Genomic DNA, 26,482 nt, shown 5'->3' on the forward strand with positions numbered 1-26,482 from the left:
AAAGTTGGGAATTTCCCGTATTTAGACGACGATCCAATACACACACGTGTTACAATCATTCTAGGATCTAGGAGCGAGTCGAGTACGAGTGCATAGCACATGCATGCACGAGAGAGGACTAGACGTACCTAGGCATGTTAAGTTCTGCGCAACACTTTGAAGAGTTGGAAAAACTATTGTCATGTGCTATGAGCAGCTCTGTAAACCTTGCTGAAGACGTACAGGTATGTGCATAATTATAATATCTACCGTACTTATTCCATTTAAAGCGATCATATTTCCAATTTTCTGACCTATATAAAAGTAGCGACTGCAGCGTTCACAATTATTTTTTTATGTCGCGTCCTAAATAGAGGTCAAACCTCAGCCTCGAGTCCAGGCCGCAAAAAACAATGTAATTTAAGCGGCCTATAATCGAGGATAGTAGAGTAACCTCCAATTAGATGATCTAAATATGCGACACCAGGACTTCAACAGAATTTTTCAACCTCCAAAAGAAACGACCTCTGGCTTCGTAATTATAAAAGTGTCGCTGTAAATCGAATAAGTACGGTAGTCTCGCAATTATTATAATTATATAATTACCTGATGCCGCAAGCCACGCCTAGCGCCTGTGCGTGACATGTGGAGTTAAACCGTCCCCTAGCACGCCCAGAGGCGCTAGGCTAGCTGGTTGGAACTACTTTACCATGCCTAATTACCATACTTAACTTCGATTTAAAGCGACCCTCCAAATATGTGACACCTCTCGATCTTTTCCTATTTTCTGACCTCTAAAAGTAGCGACTGATGCGTTGACAATTGTTTTGTACGCGGAATGGTGAGTAAGCTATTCTGCAGTAAGGAAAAGTACTAAGGTAAAATTATAGCCTTGATTCCAGGCCGCAAGAAACAATGTACAAATGTAATTTAAGCGCCCTATAATTGAGGATAGTAGAGTAACCTCCAATTAGATGCGACCCTCTAAATATGCGACACCAGGACTTCAACATAGTTTTTCATTCTCCAAAAGAAATTACCTCTGGCTTCGTAATTATTTTAAAAGTGTTGCCTTAGATTGAATACCGTATAGCGGGTAATTTTCGTGGGGTACGTAGGCGTGGCTTACCGTAACGTATGAATGCAGTGCAGGCAACGAGTTTTTGCAATTTCCAATTATCTGCGAGTACACATTTTTGTGATTTTACTCTCATTCGCAGGAGTTAATACTCGCGAATGTTATTTTGCAGGGAAATCAAATTCTATTTCGCCAATTGTGCTCAGAAGCAGAGATAAAGTCTCGAGGCAAGCACAAGCTGCTCAATGGTATAGAAGCTAACACAAGAGCACTGTATATAATTTGACCCCCCCCCCCTTTAAGCTTTAAGCTTAGTACACACACTAGTCTGCAAGAGAAGTTGGAGAAATCCAATTAGTGACCTGAATTAGCTAAGGTCAAGTGGTTCCAGGATCTTGGCGCTGCCTATCAGATCGTAGATTTGGAGAACGTCATCATCAACCCACTCATCATAAAACCACACCCACATGATGTCATAGCTTAACATGTTGATAGTGAGCAGCTAATCTGCCTCGCCCAGGCCACTATAGAATGTGCATGAAAAAGTGAATACGTAAATTAAGTTCCACTGGGACAACTCCACCCTTTTTGTTAAGCCCCGTTTACATGAGGCCTTTAATCCGGGTTGGAAACCGGATTAAACCTAACCGCGTTCGTGTAACCGGCCCTTATCCTTCTAATGGCCCTTATCCTTCTAATCCGGATTAGCCAACCCACCTTTGGAGGTGGCTCAGATTGTGTCAGAAGCGGTTTAGCTGTGAGTAAGCACAAAGGGTTAATTCTGAGGTGTTGTACATGTTCGTGGGTGTTTCGTCATTTTACTATGTCCACTACTCAGAAAAATCTGACCAGATTCAATCCCGATTTGACCCGGATTAGGTGTCGTGTAAACGGGGCTTTAGAGTGAAGGGGCGTGGTTTGCGGGAGTAAGGTTACCTATACGCCCCTGGTGTAAATACGGTAAACTACCTAATATAAATCTGGCACACCAATTTAATCTTATGTGACACAGATTTTCTGAGTCTTATTTTGTACAGAAAGCCAACGGAAATACCTTAAACGAGCATGCTGACTATAAAAAGGCGTGCCCAGGACAGCTCCGACCGGATGCAACGGGAAAATGGCTAAAAGAATTTGCTTGAGTCTTGCAAAAAGACGCCCTTGACAGTTAATAATGCACATTCTTTCAGTCTTCTTTTGATACGCCTTCTTCCGCTCTCTCACTAGATAGTACACATGCCACAAACTAAAAATGGCTGTCAAAGGTTTATTTTTCAAGAAGTCTCAAACCTCAGAAGAAGCCTACTGGGGTTCCACAGGAGATTTTGTTCGAGACTGAAGATACCAAGCAGATCTTTGTTGATAGAATTGACAGTGCTAAGGCCACAACAAGAGGTAGTTCTGTTTCTGGTCCATCCGCCGCTCAATATTTCACTGGGCTGTTTTTGCAGCAACACACCTAATGCGCATGCGCAAACCACACCCACTCACTTTAGGTTGAGTGGGTGTTGGAATAATTACATGTACAGCACCTACAACACTTCAATATTCAGTAATGTACGTAGCTAGTGTTTGTATCTTGTATTAATGTATTATTATTGCTTTTTAATAAGTGCTGACATCAGCGTTTTACATTCAAGAAAAACCTAAGATTTCAATGAACTGATCAACTCTTGAGCTACAAGTGACAGGTAGATCACATATAGCCCAGGGCCTAGTGGTAACAAGCACGGTACAATTTGAAAGAAGGCGTCCAGTTATTAGTTTCATAAAAATGGAATCTTTTTCTCTAAGGGACGATGGTAACTCATCCAGGCCTTCCAAAATGAAAAGTATACCCTGCCCTTGGTTCTTTCGGATAATAGAATCAATACATTTGGAAACTTGTGTATCTTCATATTGCTGTGCAGATATTTTTCCATATCGCACACCCGAAAGTATTATTGCACACTTGTTATTGCACACTAGGAAGTGATTCTTATTTGGAATAAAACGTTTTCAGCAGTGAGAGAACAAGAAAAACATAGTTTACACACTTATAATCATGCATTTGCAATGTTTATCAGTCTCTTTTCTTGTTTTCTGATGCTCTGTATCACTTCTGTGCTCTTTTTGCAGTGAAGCTGAGGGTCAGGAGGTTGTCAGTGTTCATATTTAATGCATCAAACAGGCATCAGTGTTGGGAGTGGGTGCTTTGAGCGGAGTATTGCACATGTAGAAGTGTACTGCACCACCATATAAGCCTGTTCAGGCTTGTATAAAGTCGTTTTGGCTTCAAAAACGGTTGTCACACTTTTCTTCAGCTATAGCGGAGCATGTTTCCTCTTCTGATACACTGGAGCATGATAGAAAGCAAGCACATGCTGTTTATCCTTCAGAACTATCCATTTTCAAAACGGGTTGCTGGTTGTCAACGTTTTTCTTGTCTGTTCTCTACAAAATCTTTAAGTAGCCTTCTGCAAGCTCTCTTGGTGTTCTAGAGTCTTATTTCTTTGTCTTTCTAGCTGTTTTCTTTCTCTTAAACTCGTCTTCAACTGGGATAACTCAATTTTGTTGCTACGCATTCTTTTGGTTGAAAAAGCAACCGCATGTTGCGCATGCGCAGATTCAACCTGCATTTTGGTTGCCAAGCAATAAATGCATTATCCCATGGATACTGATGATTATCACTCGTCCTTGCCTAGTAACTGTCACTCGTGCCTTGCAGGCACTCATGCAGTTACTGGCACAGACTCGTGATAATCTTCAGTATCCATAGGATAATATCATATTATCGCAATGAAAAATGTTATTATGCTGACACAATAATTATGTGCATGGTCTCATTTTGAGTTTTTGCTTTGATACAAAGCACGTACAATGGCTCAAGCTAATGACAGTATATAGGTGTTTGATATAGAGACAATTCTCAGTTCAATGTTCTGCTTACCAAAAGCCTAAAATACTGTATGTTATTTAGATGTTATTTTTGTGTTGTAAAAGACAAACTGTAAAAAATAAAAAAGTGGTGACACTGCAAATATGTGTGGCTCAGTTGCTCCTGGCCTCACGTAATCAGAGAAGCAACTTGACCAGAAACAGAACTACGTACCTCTTGTTGTGGGCTAAGCGTTTTTTTGCTGCCAGAGGTTCATTGGCCTTGGAAAACATGAAGATCTGGCAAACTGATGTTGTTTTTCTTCGTGTGTATTTTTAGATACTTACCGTATACTCTTAGCTTTTACTCGCACGTATGAACTTTTTCAGCGGATATCTCTTCGTCTGGCCCTCTGGAAGGTACTTAGCTACATATAAATACCTGCTTAAAGTATTTACTGCAATTTATAATGAATGATACAAGAACATGCGTACTTGCGGTTTTGATACCCTCTTGTCTCATTCATGCATCTTCATAATCATGGCATTCTTACACAAAACAATATACAATAATCATAAGCACTGCAAAAGAGCACAGAATAAAACTCATGAATATATATTCATGAGTGACCACAATACCGTAACCAACATTGAACCGTTTATAAGATAGCCAAACTATCTATAGATAGATGTTGTTACAAAGTTCCAAACCTTAGCTGGTTACCGTTGGCCTTTTCTCTCCCTAACCACTATAACAATTGTTTTCTGTTTTATTAATCACCACAACATGTTTGGATATGTTGTAGCTTATTCGTATCAGCAGATTTTCTTAGAAATGTTCCAATTATAAGATATTACAATTGTTTTGTGTTTTATTAATCACCACAACATTTTTGGATATGTTGTAGCTTATTTGTATCAGCAGATTTTCTTAGAAATGTTCCAAATATAAGATATTTAAGTACAACTACTCACGCATTTGGTATAGACTTGATGCAACGTTATCAGACCCTGCAATGTTCACTCTTGTATGTTTTGGCCAAGGATGCTTTAAAATAATTGTGTTATTTTCACAGGATGAAGACGACTGCAAGTATCAAGCATACCTAGCTGAAATTGAGGCGTCTGTTCTCCAACTTGCTACACTATCTAACGAAGTAACATTATTGAAGAACTGTGCTCGTTTTGTTACTGATACTTGTGTACCACGGAGTGAGTTGGAGGTGAGCCGGCCATGTAACTTACGTCTCCCGGGCGCATACAGTAAAGCTGAGTGTGTGTGTGTGTGCATGTGTGTGCTTGCACGTTGTAACTGCTTACAGTTACCTTGCGTACCCTCGCGAAAATAAGCCATCTTGAATAAACACCCATCCCCTCTTTTGCTTCAAAGTCCTTGCACGAGGGTATTTTCACTCGATTATAAGGCCACTCCAAATGAGACTGTAGTTTCCCGTCCAACTCGCGCTTCTTTCTTTAGCTACCTCATTAATAGTCATATGGCCATTATTTATCTAATTATCCAATGAAATATTGAAATTACTTTTTTCTTGTTCTTTGTTGCCTCCAAACACATGGTTGGCTGAATTTTTGTGGCTACTTAATTAAATTCATTGATGACGGTATCAATTTATAATGGATAACGATAATACTGCTCGCATCCGCTTATAATTTTACTGGAGTCTCTGACGGGAAACTACAATCTCATTTGGAGTGGCCTAAGCCCACCCAGAATAAAGAGTTGAGCATGCGCTGTAGCTGAATGCCACATGTAATTTTAATGAAGAAAGGAAGTTTTAGGTAGGACTTAGCCTCGATTCCAGGCCGATTAAAATACGGCCTGGTACCTATTGCAGGGGTGATAGTGCGCATGCGTTAGTTTATTCTCCAGAATCTGGGGAATCCCCTTTTTCTTTCTCTCATCCTATTTTCTATCTTTGCCTACATCAGCTTAGCTCTCTATTGCGTTGTTCCAGAAGGCTTTCACACTAGTCTAAAGCCAGAAGAGGCTCTCATCTACCTCTATGACGGTTGTATGGTCAGGATGTCTTACCTTGGATCTGTACAGGCTATGGGAAGTGTATGGTGCCTCAAACTGCTACTTGCGAAGACAACCCGGCTATAGGACCATCCTAGACGTAGATGAGAGCCTCTTCTGTCTTAAAACTAGTGTTCAAGCCTTCTAGACCAACGCAATAGACGGCATAGCCACAGCTTTACAGAACTCAGTCATAGAGATAAAGTATTACGGAACATATTTTTAGTAAACGGACTAATTTCCTGTGTAATTTACTAAGGTTTTACGTTCGTAGTACGATTACCCATATTCTAGGTAATTTGAAGCGCATGCGCACTATCACCCCTGCAATAGGTACCAGGCCGTATTTTAATCGGCCTTGAATCGAGGCTAGGTAGGACTATACTCCTTGCTGGACCAAGATCAGACATATAACTTTCTCTCTATGGATCTGTTTGCCCTTGAAGATGTACATTATACATCAATAAAAAGTTCCCGTTCCGTTTCTAAAAACGCACATATAAACGGTAGCGTTAAACTGGATGTAGAACGCGACCAATTTCTCATTATAAATTAAAACGGTAACGTCATTATGAAAAATTGAAATTACTTACACAATGATACTGTATGATTTGTAGTACAATGAGTTAGCTAGCTAGCTAGCTATTATAAAGTACGTAGACATGCAGTCAGACATGCTGGAGAAGAGACGATGGTTTTCAAAAACGGTCATTCCTCCAGGTCACAAATAACTTGAATGGAGGGCAACTTAATCTTGGGGCTGATGCGAGACTGAGACAACTGGGGAAACGATGCACTGTTGCAAAATAGCACCTATAAGCTAACTAAGAGGATTAAAGCGCTAGACAATCAGATATACTGTAGTACACAAGTTAGCTAGCTAGCTACTGCTACACTGTACTGTACGCACGATCACAAGTTAACGAATCTGCTTACTCAGCAATTTTTCTGCACATGCGTGAAAACGGTAGCGTTTGCATGCGTTCATTATGCGTTTTTTTTAATGCGTTTAAACGGGAACGGTGCGTTTTACGCAAACGGAACGGGAACTTTTTATTGATGGGTACTGTATATGCAGGAAACAAGTAGTCCTATATGCTGAGAAAGGAAAACACGAAGCCCAAGAAAGTTATCACACAGGCTAATTTTGCAGGTTACCTTGCCTTGGTTTTTTGAAACGAAGTACCTGATAGCTGCTCAGTAGGAGTATGACCTACCATCCTTCGGGAAGTTTCTGCTAACATCTGACATCGACAAGCAACGAATAGAGTCAGAGTCCACTTCTTCATGTTCATTTAATCATACTCATGCATTAGTTTATAACATTGTTGTTGCCAATGAAATGTTCATACTATGTATTAAAATGAAAATACAATCAATAATGAATAAAGAATTATCATAGAGCAAGTGAAAACCTCGATTTGAGGCCGCGGATGGAAGTCTCAAGGACAGATCTTTACTAACGGATTGCTTACGGTGCGCGTATATTCGAATGAAAACTCGTCGTTCACGATTAAACGCCCAGTCCCCTAATAAGCTTAGACTTCTTGCAGAAAATGGTCGGCTTATTTTCGCAAGGGTACGGTAACTGTTTGTATAACTAATTATGTAGGCTTCTAAAAGTTTAGGGTTTCCTACAAGAGGGAAGGGTTATCTTGAGTTAATTGCTGAATGGCTAGTGTTGTTAAAAATACATAATAACAGGATATTTGATTAACAGTTTACCCTTTTTTATCTGACAACTTTTAGACTCTCCCTTTATTCAGACTTATTACCGTATATCTTCTAATTTATCGGACACTTCTAATTACCCCGGTCACTCTTTTGGGCAATTTTTGTTGTTCTAATACAACGGACACTCCAGTGCTTTAATATTACATTTGTTCTAAATATCCGGACAATACTTTGAAAAGTAGAGTTTACATTCACAGACGGCAAGTAAGACTTAGAGTGCTGCAGTTAGATAGCTTTGAGTAGCTAGTTTTAGATAGCTAGTGCAACTATTCAGTCGCACACTGTTCTATTAAACTTAGCTAGCTCGCATGCAGCTGCTTGCTTGTTCTAATTAATCCGGACACTTCGCATGCTCTATAAAAATCTGTTCCAATTATACCCGGACAATTTCCAAAATAATTTTTACTGTCCGATAAATTAGAAGATATACGGTATAGACTTTATTCCCCCCCCCCCCCCGTATGACTTATATAGGATTCTCTAACCACTGATTTTGACTTGTGTATAAACATGTACATTTCTCAAGTTATGGCTGTTGCAATTCGTTTTGTGTTTTTATGCCTCGAGGCGTAGCCGCACGAGGGATACGGTAAAGCTGACTGTGTGTGTGTGTGTATTCCAGCTGTAACTGCTCAACGGTTGCAATGCGACGAAAACTAACAGCTTCTATAGGCTTCTAGCCATGTTCTCTTGGATTTTGATTCGTGGATTAGCAAACTAAAGCTTCTTTCTCGAGTTATGGCTAGTTTGACTCACATTGACGTCTGTTGAAGTCCCTTCAGAATCTTTCATAGCATCATCTGTTCGCACAAACTTTCTATTCAACACATGAGCTAGCCTTACACTAAAGCGCTAGCTTTTAGTTAGCTACTAGAGTCAGAAAAGATCTGTTAAAACAGCTAGCTATAGTAGCCATTGTGAACTTGATCTCTTTGGACGCACCCTTTAATTATTCCTGTGGATGCAAATGCGCATGCACGCTCATCCCCACATGTTAGAGAATCCAGTGGAAGAATCAACTTATACTGAGGTCCTGGTATACCGGTAAGCCACAAAACAATGATACCATATAGACTAGATAACAATAGATTCATGTACACAAGTCTGGTAACAATAGATACATGTACACAAGTCTTTTATTAATATAGATAGATACACACTTCCTGCTTGTTTATATACTATACTGTCTGCGCTATACTACTGTCTGTGCTTAAATTCTCTCTTAGTCTGGGCCTTTGACAAAGGTTTGCTCCCACTGTTTGGCTACAGGCCATTTAAATAACATGCAGTTGCTTCAGTATCGTTGATTTAATTTTGTGATTGATTGACTATGCTGGCTATAATTATGCGTTTGACAAAGGTTTGCTCCCACTGTTAGGCTACAGGCCATTATTTTAAAACGTCAGTATACACTAGTAACTGTGAACACCCCTTTCTTGTGAAACAATCAAAGCACATTGCAAATTATTTACCTCTTCTATAACACTCTAATACTTTTGAGCGAAAGCAAAAACATGGCGAGAGGCATTAGCAAGCGCACGCTTGCAACACTTGTTAAAATGGTAAAAACGGAACGGCAACGCAAGGCAGCTCATTAAGAATTTATTACGGTGTGGTAAGTTATCGTTACCGGCCACGTCCAGTTATTTAAGCAGCTATATATAGAGCAGATACACAACACACTACTGTGTACCTTGCTTGGTCGTGCACACAGAGGCATAATTTATATGCTCCTCGCGCTACACGGAAAACAAACAGAGCCTCCAAGTATACGGTTTTTTCCGTATTTATACGGATTTCTGTCTTCTAATACGGTTATACGGAATTAACTGCAAAAATACGGATATACATGTAGATCTAGAAGACTACCTTTTGATATACTAGGTGTACGCAACGGCATACATTATTATTACTGTACGCATGAAAAAGCTCACGCGGAGTTGTGTGTAGGTGAGAACCAAGAAACGTATATTTGCTGGAGAGAAGAGAGGACATAATAATTATAGATCTGGATATACTATGAGTCAAGTGAACTCTGCCTCAGTGTAGCAAGACCTACCCCAGAGGAGGCTGGAACCACTTGAATTAAGTTCACTAATTGAATTTCTCTGGCAGACTATTTCAAGCATAGTTTTTAGTGTCTGTAAGTAACGTTATTTTGCGGGGGTCAAATTTTATTTTCACCAATTTTGCTCAGAAGCAGAGACACAATCAAAAGTCAGTGCTCTTGTACTAGCTCGATATCATGAGCGGCTTGTTCTCGAGGTCGATGCACAACTAGCTTTGAGACAACTTTTATCTCTGCTTCTGAGCAAAAATAAAATTTGACCCCTGCAATTTTTGACAGAGCACTGAAGTTAACCCTCGACTTTTGATATGAATTATAAAAACTAGGAGTGTTCATAATAAAACTACAATTCTGAGAATATGAAATCTACCTCGAATAAAGGTCAGCGTAGAGCCATCTTGTTGGAACTTGATTGAAAATGGCAACAGTGTTAGAGACTAAACTGTATAGGTGTTAAGGTGTACACTTTGGGGTGAGTGTAGAAGTTGGAATGCAGAATGGAATGGAATATGGAATGACAAACTCAGTAATAAAAAGTGAGCTGCTGATGGTGCTCTGTATTTTTTTTTAGTGTAGTATATGACTTAAATACTTGTAAAAAAGTGTTACAGAATTAGCCTTTTATAAACACACAGTTAATTTTAGAAGACTGTAAATTTTATGAGGAGTAAAAAAGTAGACTATGAATATAGTAGCAACATTAAACATGGGATATAACATACAAATTACATATACAGTGTCTAGCCTCGGTCCCAGGCCGATTTTTTGATAGAACGAAGTTGAAAAATACGGCCTGGTATTGATTGTATCTGGGCGTGGAAGGAACCGGAAACCAAAGCAGAGAATCTTCACACTTTGTTTCCTGTCATATTTCCCCGTACAAGTTTAATACCGTAATTTAGCTCCGTGTATGCTCTTAAAGCAACTGAAATCTAGCCATAGATTATCTATAGCTAGCTAGCTACTGCAAGTTTAAGTTGTTCAGATTAACTATACATTGTCTGCTTCACAAGAAGGCCCCACTCTCATTGCAGAACAGGACCAGCTCTTGTCAGAAGGAAGAAACGTCTTTGCCATGGTTTTCAACAAGGTATGGCAAGTCTCTTGCTTTCACTCCACTGCCCTTTGTGATGGACTACAAACTAGTAGGTAGGACCAGCACTGCCGGCCCTTGTCGACAGGTGTGTTGTTCTGGCAAATCTCTCTGCTTCTTTCCTAACCACGCCCAGATACAATCAACACCATGCAGGCCTAGTTGTCGGCCTAGCTAGAAACAACTCGGCCTGGAATCGAGGCTAATACAGTGTCTAGCCTTAGCCAAGTATAATTCTGCTGTGCCCAAAACAAGGTGGAGTGTGAAGTGTATATATAATTATTAGGACCTACCTTTCTTCTATCTGAATGCCTGCAAAGTTTTAGCCCTTGGTGAAACTTTAAACAATTTGTGCGTGAAGAGACACACTGACCAAGCATTTTACCACGCACATTGGGTTGTGAAGTCAGCAAGATTCCACATTTATATACTCTCAGTAAAGAAACGGCCACTGTACATGTGCAACAGTGTGTGCAAGTTGTTGATCCTCTTTTCAATAAACAGGATGTCATGTGATGATTTATAATACAGCCAGCTGCATGCTATCTAATTGAGCATGTACATATCGCCCATGTTCTTAACAATCCTTGTGGATCACGCGATTTCCCAAACCAGGCCTTACTTTTTCTTAACTGTGCGCCCATTTCTTTCTTTGCTGCCTCATTTTGTCTTCTACCTTCTATTTATGAATGAACAATGACAACAGCAAGAAAAAGTAAGGCCTGGGAACGAGGTGACTTGTGGCAGGTAAAGGTTGGGGTAAAATATTTGTGGTTAGAGCTTCATACATGCAACCACCCCTAACCCTAACCCTTCATACATGCAACCACGAAAACCACATTGCCCCCCCCCCCCCCCCGGCTATACGGTAATTGGTTCATTAGTTATCGGAGGCCGTGTCGTGGCCAGCGGGTATAGTAGTTGTCTGGTTTGTTTGTTTGGGACAGGTGAATCTGGGTGCCATGGCACTGCGTTTACAGCATGGATAGCCTTCACACAACAAGTTATTAATTTTAATAGTGGCAGCTTCATTGTCGAATAAAAGCTAAGTGAGAAGCTTGAACTTGCACGTTGGCAGTATAGCTAGCTAACTACCAGAGGAGGTCCAACAGGTGCAGTGCAGCTCAAGTAATTAGCCTCTGATTACACTCAGCAAAAACATACGATGTGGACGGGGCGTGGGCGTATAATTATTGCTCAATCATAGGCTAATTGCTTGAGCTGCACCGTGCCTGTCGTACCTTCTCTGCATGGCTAACTACATTATTCAGGCTATTCCATATAATCTTGGGAGACGATTGTAATAAAAATGTCTGTGAGTGTTCGTACTTGAGTACGTGTGATTTAATCTATGTTTATATCCCATTTGAGTGTATTTATATAGCAGGGAACTATGAGCTATAGTACTGGTACTATAGATTGCTCTGGGCTACAAACTACAACAATATACATTGTATTGTCATTTACAAGAAAAATTAGATTCTTTGTCTAGTAACATAATAATAGAACTAGAATGGAAGAGAGAAGCTCTAGAGTATTTTGGCTTTGTTTGAGAGTAGTAGGAGCCGCTCGTTTCTTGGGCAGTATGCTGTGGCTAATTGTTTACTGCAAGGCTGCATGGGGGAGGAGCTGGATGTATGGAAGTGTTGTGATTCTAGCTTTGGCTTTTTCCGTTGGCTTTGTTCAAGAGTAGTGTAGGAGCCGCTTGTTTGCTGCAAATTCTAGCTTAGGTGTCTCCGTTTCGGTATGTGAGAGTTGCTAATAGCTAGCATGCTATTTCTTATAGGCGCTTATTGCTGTTATTGCTATTTCATACTGTGTTGCTAATAACAAATATAGCATGCTATTTCTTACCTGGAGCTATTATTGCTATTTTTACTTTTATTGGTATGTACCGTACCCTCCCGAAAATACGCCCACCCTTTTCTGCAAGAAGTTAGGCTTATTAGGGGACTGGGCGTTAATCGCAAACGGCGAGTTTTCATTCGAATATATGCCCACCCGCGGCCTCAAATCGAGGTTTACACTTTGCTCTATGACAATTCTTTATGTTTCATAGTATGAACATTTCATTGACAACAACAATGTTATAAACTAATGCATGAGTATGATTAAAGCATGACAAGAGAATGAACATGAAGAAGTGGACTCTTGACTCTATTCGTTGCTTGTCTCTTGTGTCGGTGTCAAATGTAGCAGAAACTTCCCAAAGGATGGAAGGTCATACTCCTACAGAGCAGCTATCAGGTACTTTTGTTTCAGAAAACCAAGGCAAGGTAACCTGCAAAATTGGCCTGTGTGATAACTTTCTTGGACTTCGTGTTTTCTTTTCTCTGCATATAACCTTAGGACTACTTGAAGGGCAAACAGATCCATACAGAGAAAGTTATATGTCTGATCTGGTCCAGCAAGGAGTATAGCCTTAAATTTCTTCACTAGTCAACATGTGGCATTTAGCTACTGCGCATGCTCAAACTCTTCATTCTGGGTGGGCTTATAATCGAGTGAAAATACCCTTGTGCAAGAACTTCGAAGCAAAAGAGGGGATGGGCGTTTATTAAGATGGGCTTATTTTCGCGAGGGTACGGTATTGAAACATGCTATTCAGTATTGCTATTATTGCTATTTCTAAAAATTTAAAACCTGTATTTGCTATTATTGTAAAAATTTATCTAGGTTTTGCTATCTAACTTTTATATATATAGGATCATGATGGTATATACAGATACCAGTATATATACATGTAAATTTTTGTGATTGTATTTTCAGAAGTGAATCAATACTCGCAAAATTTACTTAGGTTTAATTCTCAGTATAGTAGAATTGCGTAGCCTGCAAAAGTAATCGCGGGCTACTTAGCTACAGTTTGAGAATGGATGCTAGTGCTAGAAAAGAGAAGATGATGGAGTAATAACGACATCAGGCATTCAGCTTAGATATAGTCATCTAAGACACCAGCAGAGATTAGCTTGTTTTAGTGATGAGAACTGGCAGCCGAAAGTCATTGGTTGCCTAAAGCTTTTAATAACATAATGGCAGAGGGCAGCAGTTGAATTGAGAGTAGTCAGACTTGTACAAGCTGTCTTAAATCGCTGCCACTCCTCGGTTCAAAGAAGGACTGCCAAGATTCCTACGTTCATCAGCTGTTCCATGCTAATCCACAAGTTGTGGCACAACAGACACTGGTACAAGGATCTATAATATCAAAAGGCTGGCTAGATAGATCTGTATACTAGTCTTCTGTGTGTCTTTAGCTTTGACGCATCAGAATAAATTGGATAATTAGCACGTGACATTAATATTTAATAGCATTCCTGATTTACACAAGCTGTAGCCCAGAGTCACCAGTCCCTTTTCTCCCACCCCCGTCCAATCAGAGAAAAGGGAGTGGCTTGCGAGTCTAGTTATAAGCATGGGGTGGTTAGGGTGAGGGTTTTAGTATGGGGGGATGGTTAGGGTGAGGGTTAGTATAGGGATGGCTAGGGTGAGGGTTAGTATGGGGGGATGGTGAGGGTAATTAGTATAGGGATGGTTAGGGTGAGGGTTATAGCATGGGGATGGTTAGGGTGAGGGTTAGTATGGGGATGGTTAGGGTGAGGGTTAGTATAGGGATGGTTAGGGTGAGGGTTAGTATAGGGATGGTTAGGGTGAGGGTTAGTATGGGGGGATAGTTATGGTGAGGGTAATATATTATTGGTATGGGTGGATATAGTTAGGGTGAGGGTAGTATGGGGGGATGGTTAGGGTGAGGGTTAGTATTCAATAGCAATAATAGCAGAGTGTCTAGAATAGTAGATGTATAGCAAGTAATAGCAATAATAGCAATAATAGCAGAGTGTCTAGATGGAGGAAGTAATAGCAATAATAGCAGAGTGTCTAGATGGAGGAAGTAATGACAATAATAGCAGAGTGTCTAGAATAGTAGATGTAGCAACTAGAGCAGTAGCAACTAGAGCACTAAAGTGCAAACCCTCGGCTGGTGACATGATAATAAAGATAATGCAGTGCATGTAGCATGTATGACCAGCACAGCAACTCAATAGCTAAACACTGGAGACATGGCATGCTGAAACATTGAGTGCTACATGTCACATGAGACATGCACTGTGGACTGGGATCACAGCAAAGAAGCCTAGAGTCTTAGGCTTAGAGAGTCCTGCCAGGCTGGAGTATATAGGATCGTATCCAGCAACCAGTTACTATTCTATTGTTGCTGGTACAAGATCACTTCAGCTGCAAATACGTAGTCAGCAGAGGTAGTCTATAATTCTAGCTTTCTACTTTAGTGACCTTGTTCCATTGTTCCATCACTTCAGCTGTAAGTAACCCATGTGGAAAAATCAGAGGGTATCTCGAATAAAGGCCGCGTGTAGTTAGCAGCTGCCAACGGGCAAGTTTAGCTTTTGTTCGCTTTTATTCGACAAAGAAATTTTAACATCCATATCTGCCACTATTTAAAGCAAGATACTGTTGTGTGAAGGCTATCTATGCTGCAAACGCAGCGCTATGGCATCCATGTGAGTAGAGATTCTCGTGACAAACAGACAAACAAACCAACAGACTACTATACCCGCTTGCCGCGGCACGGCCTCGGGTAATAATAGCAATAATAGCTATAGATATAGTACATGTAGGTAGTGGAAGTATATAATAGCAATAATAGCAATAATAGTGGAGTGTCTAGAATAGTAGATGGAGGAAGTAGTAGCAATAATAGCAGAGTGTCTAGAATACCGTAAAGCGGGTATATTTTGAGGTTATAAATTTTCGCGGATGTGCCTTTAGAAAGGTTTTGCGGATTTAATTTTGTGGAATAGCGCCTTTTTGCAGCATGCATGCATGAAATATTAAATTCGCGGTTATAAATGTTCGTGGTTCATGCCTAATGCGAAATCACGAACATTTATACCCTCGAAATATACCCTCTATACGGTATTAGATCCCATTTGAGTGTATTTAGCAGGGAACTATGAGCTATAGTTCCGGTACTATAGATTGCTCTGGGCTACAAACTACACATTGTACATTGTATCGTGATTTACAAGAAGATACACATGAATAACATAAAAATTATTGTAGCTAGATGCTTTGTCTAGTAATATACCGTATATCTTCTAATTTATCGGACACTGGCAATTTTCGTTGTTCTAATACAACGGACACTCCAGTGCTTTAATATTACATTTGTTCTAAATATCCGGACAATACTTTGAAAAGTAGAGTTTACATTCACAGACGGCAAGTAAGACTTAGAGTGCTGCAGTTAGTTAGATAGCTTTGAGTAGCTAGTTTTAAATAGCTAGTGCAACTATTCAGTCGCACACTGTTCTATTAAACTTAGCTAGCTCGCATGCAGCTGCTTGCTTGTTCCGGACACTTCGCATGCTCTATAAAAATCTGTTCCAATTATACCCGGACAATTTCCAAAATAATTATTTTTTACTGTCCGATAAATTAGAAGATATACGCTAGAATGAAAGAGAGAAGCTCTAGTTTCTTTTTTTGGTTTTGTTCGAGAGTAGTAGGAGACGCTCGTTTTTTGGGCAGGTGCTGTGCTTTTTTGCTGCAGAAAAATCTGTTCCAATTATACCAGGACAATTTCCAAAATAATTATTTTTTACTGTCCGATAAATTAGAAGATATACGGTAATAACAGAACTATAATAACAGAACTAGAATGAAGTTCTTTTTTTGGCTTTGTTCGAGAGTAGTAGGAGACGTTTGTTTTTTGGGCAGGTGCTGTGCTTTTTTGCTGCAAGGCTGCATGGGGGAGGAGCTGGATGTATGGAAGTGCTGGGATTCTAGCTTTGGCTTCTTCCTAAAGTTCCTTTTGCTTTGTTCAATAGTATAGGAGCTGCTCGTTTGCTGGGCTTGTTTGCTCCAAATTATAGTCTTCCTTTCGCTTTGTGAGAGTAGTACGAGCCGCTCGTTTCTTGGGAAGTGTGCTGGGCTTGTTTGCTGCAAAACTGGGGGAGGAGCTGGATGTTTCCGTTTTGTGGGTGGAGCTAGGACTATAATTTTGTCCATCAAACTGAGGTGGAGGAACAGGGTTGACTTGAATAGAGACCACAGATTAGTAGAGACACAGAGATGCCAACTTCAGATATTAGTTTTCAAAAGAATGATGATGCAGTTGCTGGGTGGCTGTTTATATAGGTTGACTGTTGCTAAGCTAGTGCATTTCTAGGTTTTGGGATCTAAATCAGTTAGAACATGTGCATTCCGTATCTATGGTTATAGTGTCCCTCATCCCTCGGGCTAAAGCCCTCGAACTTTGGGACACTATAACACATAGATACCTCATGCCCATGTTCTAACTATAACGTAGATGGAGGAAGTAATAGCAATAATAGCAGAGTGTCTAGAATGTAGCAAGTAATAGCAATAATAGCAATAATAGCAGAGTACAGCGCAACAACCAAAGAGAGTAGAACTTTTGATTTTACGTATTTGTGAATATCTTTTAAATAATAGTTAGACACTGTTTAGGAAGTTTCTACATGATTTAGAAGCTCAAAGGGCTGGTTGTAGTATCCCGAACGCAGTAAGGGTTCTACTAGCCCTGAGGACTTCTAAATCATGTGGAAACTTCCTAAACAGTGTCTAAGCATTTTAGATCATAGCAACCATGAGTATTTAGCCAATCAGATTTGAATGTTCTTATCTAATCTTTGCTACATGATTTTCTAAGTGAAGTACATGATTTTCTAAGTAAGTACACGATTTTCTAAATAAGTACATGAAGTTGGATAGAACACTTCTTTTAGCCAATCAAATTGCAGTATTTATGGCAAACATGACCTAAACAAAATGTGATTGGATCAATTTGTGTGCAGGTACTGAAAGTTCAACTATTGGCGCTTCCATTGGACCACCACCTGTTACATCATATGACATCATCATTCCAAAATGGCTACTAGAATATGTGTACATTGAAAACATGTTAGGCATGAAACTATCTTATATGTTTGAGTTAAGATCTGAAATTTGTTGTGCAAGTACTTCATTACCTTGTGCAACTTTTGAGCTCCAACGGAAGTGCAGGCTACTTGTAGGTTTTGAGATACACAGAATTCTGTAAATTTATAGTAGCAAATGTGTTACACATTTATTTTTTGAGTTTATGCTAGTTAAGGTCTGATTTTTGAGGAGCATGTACTACAACTAGTATACTTTTCATCTGTACTAACTTACAGGAGCTAGACCATGCAGTCTCTTCTTTGCTAGAGCGGCCCTTCTAGTCAAAAATGGTGATTTTACTCCGTTTTGCTGCTTTTTACTGAAGTAGGCAATCATATTCATTGATTTGTGATGTCACAAATCATCTTGTCTTTATTTGCTACATCCAAGCTCATGTGATGTCTACCTGGCAACTACACACAGTTGGTCAGTCATAATGTGTCACAGGGGCGTGGCAAATGACAGTACTACGCAAGAAAAACCAATAAAATCAGCTAAAATCACCATTTTGGGCAAGAAGAGCCGCTCTAGTAAAGAAGAGAGTTAGTATACTATTGTAGTACATGCTCCTCAAAAATCAGACCTTAACCTCAAAAAATAAATGCCTAACACATTTGCTACTATAAATTTACAAAATTCTGTATATCTCAGAACCTACCGGTAGCCTGCACTTCTGTTGGCGCTCCAAAGTTGCACAAAGTAATGATGTACTTGCACAACAAATTTCAGATCTTAACTCAAAACATATAAGATAGTTTCATGCCTAACATATTTTCAATGTACACATATTCTAGCAGCCATTTTGGAATGATGATGTCATATGATGTAACAGGTGGTGTTCCAATGGAAGCGCCAATAGTTGAACTTTCAATATGCACTCAAATTGATCCAATCACATTTTGTTTAGAAGATATTCACAAAAACGTAAGTTTTACTCTCTTTGGTTGTTGCACTGTAGATGGAGGCATTATTAATAATAGCGATATATTACTGTGTAATAGCAGTATTAGCAATACTTTGCTAATAGCTGTGTAGAAAAGTAGGATAATAGCATTAATAGCAGGATGCTATTAGGGCTTGCTATTATGCTAAAAGCCAATACTGCACCTAACTCCAAAACTGGGGGAGAAGGAGCTGGATGTTTCCATTTTGTGGGTGAAGCAGTATTGGCTTTTAGCATAATAGCAAGCCGTAATAGCACCCTGCTATTAATTATCCTACTTTTCTACACAAAAAAGTGCTGCATTCCTCCTCTGGGTTAGAGTAATAAAACACTAACCTTAAACAGCTAAGCTCTCAGACTTCATAAGATAATTGTTGAATGGTTTAGGTATCCTGGCTATCCTTTATAGGTTTTATATAAATGTTCACAGTGTATATAATTCATGATTTACTGGTTTTCAGGTATACTTTTGGTTAGAGTAATAACTCCTGAAAAATTAATAGCTTAGCTTTCAAATTTCTGTAATAAGTTTACAAGGCTACATTTTGATACCAAGAACATCCTCTATGCTTATTCCATTGCTGAAATAACACTGAAAAACTATAATTTTCTACTGTTTTGATGACATCAGCAGCTGCTAACCACAAACCAATGCCGCTTTAATCAACCACACACATAATTAAGAGTGGGCGTACAGTTATTGTACGCCCCACTTATGTCCAGGTTGATTAAAAGCGGCATCGATTTGTGGTTAACAGCTTGTGATGTCATCAAAACAGTAGAAAAATAGTTAACATTATTGCTATTATTGCTATTTCTTGATTTATATACCATTATTGACACCGCTATTATTGCTATTTCTTGATTATATACCTACTAACCCTCTTAACCATCCCCGCATCACCCTAACCATACTAACCCTCGCCCTAACTATCTCTCATGCTAACCCTCACCCTAACACCCACCATACTAACCCTCATCCTAACCCTCATAATTATTAACTCTCACCCTCACCCTATAACCATACTAACCATCCCTCACCCTAACCATCCCTCATGCCCATTATTACCCTCACCCTAACCATCCCCATACTAACCTCACTCATTGCAGTACTGGTACAGTATACCACACATCCTTGCCAGAACTCAATATAGTTAGAACGCAAGGATCAATTTTTCTGCTAATTGGCTCATTCGCAGGTTTTTCACCAGCAAAATATTCTCGTTAATACGGTAGAGGGCTAACAATTTTCTAGTTGAAACATGTCTGAATTGACAAGGGGGGAGCAGCATATACTAACTTTAATGCAAAATTCATGATAGATATTCCCCCTACTATAACACTCTAATACATACTCGCTTTGGTTGGTAGTTAGCATCACCCACCGCCCATTTTACATGTGGAAGTGCTAAGCTGCGACCACCACTATATATTTTCCGACCACTGCTTTACATTCTACAAGTACTGGCTAGTCCAGTGTAGCTGCTAGTCTTTGATTACCAGATTTTACTGTCTTGATGTGCCTTAATTATAATAATAGCATATACCGTATTTTTTCATGCAGGATCCTGATGATGTATGTGAAAAATTTCTAACCAATCTTGCCACTGCTCGTGCTACGGCTGACACGTATGACCCAATGACTCATTCAAAATATGTGGACTTCAAGCGATGTCTTGATGACGGTGATGGAGATACTTCATTGCGTATGTGTGGTGATGGTGACTTAGTTGTTGATAAAGTACAACGGTCTCTTTACTGCCCACTCACAAAGAAGTTGCTTGAGAAACCAGTTACAAGCAAACAGTGCCATCATTCTTACTCACACGAGTCAATCATGGAGCATATTAGGAAAAGGTGCGTGGCCGTATAATGATTATTTATACAAGGGCATATTGTCCTACCATATACCTGACATACATGTGTATATTATAGTATCAGGCAACTATAGGGATCTGTGGAGCCATCCATCAAAATGCTTACAGAGTTATTTCATTGAACAAGATGGTTCTTCTGTGCCAGTCATTCATGCCTTGAGGCGTAGCCGCACGAGAAGGCTGACTGTGTGTGTGTGTGTGTGTGCCTGTTCCACTTTTAACTGCTCAACTGTTGCAATGCGATGAAAACTACATGTAACAGCTTCTATATACCACGTTCTCTTGGATTTTGTTTCGTGGATTAGCAAACTAATTTCTATTCAACTTATAAGTTAGTCTTGCACTTAAGTGCTAGCTCTTTGTTAGCTACAAGAGTTAGAAAAGAGCTGTGATTAGAATTGACAGAATCATCTTTTTCTTGAGCATGCATGTACACAAGTCTTTTCTTCTCAGTTATGATCGATATTATATACACTGAGCCCCAGATCCAATTTGCTTCAAGAGATCCACAAAACACTGCAATGATACAGTGTCAGTGAGTTTATAATCTAACTTTAATGCAAAATTCATGATAGATATTCCCCCTACTATAACACTCTAATACATACTCGCTTTTGGTTAGTAGTTAGCATCACCCACCGCCCATTTTACATGTGGAAGTGCTAAGCTGCGACCACCACTATATATTTTCCGACCACTGCTTTACATTCTACAAGTACTGGCTAGTCCAGTGTAGCTGCTAGTCTTTGATTACCAGATTTTACTGTCTTGATGTGCCTTATATAGAGCTAAGTATTAATTGAACTCTACTGCGCATGACCAGAACAGTTAATTGGATATTAAAAAAGCTGCAGCATGGCTTTGTTGAGTTGATGAGTACTATACTGCAGCTAGCTATAGCTATACTCTGTCTTAAAACAGGGAGTTGGACCTCCTAAGGGAAAGACAAGCTAGAGAGTGAGCAACTGGGTGCAGTTAATACTTCCACGTACTGTTATGACCCTGTGATGAATTAATATAGCACTATAGTGTACTGATGCAAGTACAACAATGTATTCAACTGTATATACTTACATGTCTTACAACACATGCATGTTCAAATTTGTGTCCCCCTTCCTGTACACACCCCCTGCATGGGCGAATTTTCCCCCATCCTTTTTAACCACCTCTCAAAACTCCTGGGCAGAACCCTGAAAGTGATAGTAGAATTTGCAGTTTTCACAGCTGCTTTGCTGCCGTACAGTAGGGCCATTCCGTACTGTTTAATTGCATAAAACAATTCGCGTAGAAACGGAGCGAAAAGCCGTTTTTAATATTGATCGCACGTGTATGCTACGATGCTGCGTGGCTCGGTCTATGGCTTTAGTTGTGCTCGCACATAGGGGTTGATAATCAGTTGCATGCCATAATAGGTTCATTGTGTGGTACCGAAGTATCAGCATACGTGCATGCATGCGATATTAAATTCCTCGGTATAAATGTTATACAGTACCCATCAATAAAAAGTTCCCGTTCCGTTTCTAAAAACGCACGTATAAACGGTAGCGTTAAACTGGATGCAGAACGCGACCAATTTTTCATTATAAATTAAAACGGTGACCTCATCATGAAAAATTGAAATTACTTACACAATGATACTGTATGATTTGTAGTACAATGAGCTAGCTAGACATACTGGAGAAGAGACGATGGTCTTCAAAAACGGTCAATCCAGGTCACAGATAACTTGCATGAGGGCAACTTAGTCTTGGGGCTGATGCGAGACAGAGAACAACTGGGGAAACGGTGCACTATTGCAAAATAGCATCTATAAGCTAACTAAGAGGATTAAAGCGTTAGACAATCAGCTATACTGTAGTACACAAGCTAGCTAGCTAGCTACTGCTACACTGTACACACGATCACAAGTTAACGGATCTGCTTACTCACCAATTTTTCTGCACATGCGTGAAAACGGTAGCGTTTTGCATAATACAATGCGTTCATTATGCGTTTTGTTTAAACGGGAACGGTGCGTTTTACGCAAACGGAACGGGAACTTTTTATTGATGGGTACTGTATACCCGCTATACGGTATGTGATGTTATTAATTTTCTGAATTACGCACCCGCGGGGATACAAGGATAAGAATGCCTCCGTTTCCTATCCTCTCGATATCTGGCACTCGGCTATCCTGATCCTCAATTATCCGGCTTAATTCAGTAAACGGATGTTTCCGTGTCCCTTAAATTAGCATGCGAATTACAGCTGTTTACTATGGAGACCAGTCTGTTGCAAATGCAGCACATGTAGCACTGCTGTTTATCAGGGTGGATCAAGGGCGTGGTTTACCCATTCAGTTAAACAGTTAGCATATTCATTGTTTTGCTGCTTTTCCTGACGTAGGCAATGATGATTTCTATGTCCAAAGCTCATGTGATGTCAACCTGCAACTACACATTTGGTGTTGATCACTCTGTGTCACAGGGGCTGCGGCTTAAAAACGACCTTACCTCGACTCATTTTGCGGTTCTTGTCTCGAGGATAATGAATCATTCTGTTCTCAATTTTATTTGCTAAACCACACCCAAAACATCATATCCGGCCGTAATACACATATAAAATTACATTGAAAACCTTGTTTGGCTGGTATACGGAAAAGTGAGTTGCCGTACTTCAGGGTGAGTTTTGTGCAGTAAACATGATTATAGCTAGCATTCCGTGCAAAGCCAAATGGTCGAGGTGGCCGTACTTCAGAGAGCCGGAATAGCGAGAGTCTACTGTAGTTGAACTTTCAGTACCTGCACTTCTACTTCAGAAGATATGCCACAAAATGTAGAAAATGTGTACCAAAAAAAAAAGTCTACTCTCTTTGCATTCGCACTGAGGCATAATGAAAGAAACATGGGTGCTGATGCCTCGGTGGAGATGCCAAAGCTACACAACATAAAGCTACTAATGGCTACACATCATAATGAAAGCACCGCGGGTGCTGATGCCTCGGTGGATGTGCCAAAGCTCCATAACATAAAACTACTAATAGCTAGCTTTTATCATAGAACTGTTCTATCCATGCTTTTATATCATAATGAACATTTTTGCATGCAATCACAGGGAAACTTAAATAGTGGGTAATGATCGACCATGATTGTTGTTAAAAACGATCGATGCCAAAAGTTCAAGTCTAAATTAATTGGCTGCAAGTCAGCAGAGCCGTGTAGCTCTTTTCTCGCTACCAATAGCTAGCGTTATAGTGCAGAGCTAACTACTAAGTAGACTCTGTGAACAAGGTTTGCTACGGACTCTTCTGAAAAGGCTGCAATGGTAGGCATAACTCGAGAACAAAGTTTTATTTTGCAAATCCACAAATAGCGAAAACATGACTAGAAGCCTATAGAAACTCCTTCATTGATCCTTGAGCAGCCTACACACACACACACAGACACACAAACACACTACCGTATACCTCGCTTGCGCATGCACACCGAGGCATAATTATCATGAACATTTAGTTAATTGCAAGCAGGCAGAATCCAGAAGCACAGGGAAACTCAAGAGTGGGTAATGATCAACCATGATAAAAACGATTGATGCCAAAGTTCAAATCTAGGCTGCGTAGCAGAGCCTTGTAGCTCTCTTCTCACTCATGCAGCTACCAATAGCCAGCGTTCTAGTACAGAGCTAACTAGAGTAGCAACACTCGGAGAACAATTTTCGCTACGCACTCTTCTGAAAAGGCATTCCAAGTAAGCAAAACTAGGCCATAACTAACGAGTTAAAATCCAAGATAACTCTTACTTGCACTTGATTGATCCTTGAGCAGCTGTGATGTGAGCAGCTGTGCTGGCACACAAGTTATGATGTCATAATATCCCCCGCCCGCATCTGTATAATGGATATATGAAATTTTCGCGGAAATCCCTTTAGAAAAGTTTTCACACATTTAATTTTCGTGGAATAGCAGCTTTTTTGCAGCATGCATGCGATATTAAATTAGCGGTACATGCTTAATCCGCGAAAACCACGAACAATAATACCCTCTATACATACAATTTAGACCAATCGGAGTTACACATGGTACACTATTTTGCATAATACGATATAAATAATTTAGACCAATCGGAGTGTGTGTAACATACATGGTACACTATTTTGCATAGCTAAACCTGCATCTATTTTCTTCAGGGCAATTGCAAGATGTCCAGTGTGCAATGAATCTATCACTGTAAATGATTTGGCTCCTGATAGAGCACTAAGAAAAATGGTCAAGAGGAAGAGAAAGGAGCAGACCTTAGGGATACTAGGCTCAGACTCATGTGGTGTTGTTCAGTTATAGATGTACTGCATTCTACATGTACATAATTTGAAATGTTGGTGGTGCACTGGCAGGAAATTCCGTACCAGAGGAATTGAATGGCTTCCGAATTTATAATGTCCTGGAATAAAATAACCTGATGCGCTGACTCAGGTTGGCTGTTGTTTGTTGTCCCTGTAAAACGTACCTGCCTGTTTTTAATACCACCTCTTCTGAATGCCTTAAGTGTGTCGTGTTGGTCTTTGGTGAATCCTCTAGTTCCCGTAAGCTCTATGTGTGCTCAGAGGTTGCCAACAGCATGTAGGTAGGTTTGACCCCATTACTTGCATTTCTTTAATAATGCTATCTTCTTAGATTTATATGCTAGCAGAGAAGAACAGGCCTAGAGAACCGTCCCACAAAATAAGTTAGTGTGGCGCCACTATTAAGTTGAAAGCGTGTGCTTGCTAATGCCTCTCGCCATGTTTTTGCTTTCGCTTAAGAGTTAAATAAATAATTTGCAATGTAAGCAAATTTGCAATGTAAGCAGTCTAAAAAACAGAATTCAATCGCCTCAAAAACTATTAGAAGAGGATAAATCGCAAAAATTAGTACTCGCAAATAATTGGCCGCCCTCTTGTTCAGATCGATATATCGCAAAATGTACAAAACTGTAAAATGCAAACAATCTACCTGTGAAAATAATTGTCACCTTAAGTAGAGATTGGAAACGCCTGCGATTACAGTAAACAACCGTATAACACTACACGGCAGTCAATTCTGGAATTCCTTCGTATTGGACGCTCCAAAAATGATATAGATACTACAGTTTTCTTTATGTGCAATGTTTTAATCATGTCCATGTAAATCATCGTCATAAATGATATGGCCAACAGTAAATCTATCTAGTGTCTTCGTTCTTCGAGGTTGAAACTTCGTGGCATCTATATACACATGTACAAAAAGGAAGTTGAGATGGTGGAAAGTAGTTAAGCCACAATATAAACCCTAAGTAATAAGTACCACTAACAATTAAATGCACATAATTATTCATCCAATACCATACACAAAATGTGCACACAAAAAAAAGGTACATTAGCTAATACATTGTTCAAGCCATTCTTCTGAGGAAAGATTCATGAAAGACTACACAAAGTAATTTTTAACAGCAGTAGTAAAAATTTTTTTGTCTATTACCTTACTTTTACTGCATCTTCATCACCGTAAGTATCACACACGACTTAGATATGGCTACTAAGCAGAAGAAGTGTACTGTACACTTTCTTTGTTTATTAACAATTCAGCGGAAATGACATTTTTACATGTAAGCGTTTCCAATCCCTCTTCCTCTGCCTTAAGGTATCAATTATCAGACAAAACGTATAATCAGACAGCTGCCGGAGGAGAATGGATGGGCGAAACAAGCTGATTTTTCACCCGACAATAGGTCTACCCAAAAATGATGCCACCTGATATATTGGTCTACATAATGTCAGACACAGGAACCTACAAATCACTGAACATATCACAAAATTACATGTATCCTACGTAGGCATGACAGCAGCAGTTTAACAGCACTACACATT

At 39.7% G+C, this 26,482-nt stretch overlaps 1 protein-coding gene and 1 long non-coding RNA gene across 3 annotated transcripts; one reads left to right on the plus strand and one right to left on the minus strand.

Annotated features, from left to right (window-relative positions):
- Window positions 1-12: 12 nt before the first annotated feature.
- On the plus strand, window positions 13-24,973 carry LOC135335232 (E3 SUMO-protein ligase NSE2-like). Its single transcript, XM_064530655.1, has 4 exons — window positions 13-224; window positions 4,990-5,136; window positions 20,311-20,603; window positions 24,788-24,973. The coding sequence occupies exons 1-4, from the start codon at window positions 135-137 to the stop codon at window positions 24,936-24,938; spliced, it is 681 nt and encodes a 226-aa protein (XP_064386725.1). The 5' UTR covers window positions 13-134; the 3' UTR covers window positions 24,939-24,973.
- LOC135335235 (uncharacterized) lies at window positions 12,810-18,314 on the minus strand. 2 transcript variants are annotated; one of them, XR_010394469.1, is made up of 3 exons: window positions 18,038-18,314; window positions 17,854-17,918; window positions 12,810-13,124 (listed from the first exon to the last, which is right to left on the minus strand). It is a non-coding gene; the product is annotated as an uncharacterized LOC135335235 (long non-coding RNA). The 2 variants fall into 2 exon arrangements; XR_010394468.1 differs by lacking the exon at window positions 12,810-13,124 and adding an exon at window positions 17,351-17,759.
- Window positions 24,974-26,482: the final 1,509 nt, after the last annotated feature.

The sequence above is a fragment of the Halichondria panicea genome, chromosome 4, assembly GCF_963675165.1.
Source record: "Halichondria panicea chromosome 4, odHalPani1.1, whole genome shotgun sequence".
Classification (NCBI taxonomy): Eukaryota; Metazoa; Porifera; class Demospongiae; order Suberitida; family Halichondriidae; genus Halichondria; species Halichondria panicea.

Excerpts from the sequence above, each read along its gene's own strand:
- LOC135335232 (XM_064530655.1), top strand. The coding sequence starts at position 135 with ATGTTAAGTTCTGCGCAACACTTTGAAGAGTTGGAAAAACTATTGTCA. Across the intron at positions 225-4,989 it reads ACCTTGCTGAAGACGTACAG|GATGAAGACGACTGCAAGTA; the intron begins GTATGTGCATAA and ends TTATTTTCACAG. Across the intron at positions 5,137-20,310 it reads TACCACGGAGTGAGTTGGAG|GATCCTGATGATGTATGTGA; the intron begins GTGAGCCGGCCA and ends TTTTTCATGCAG.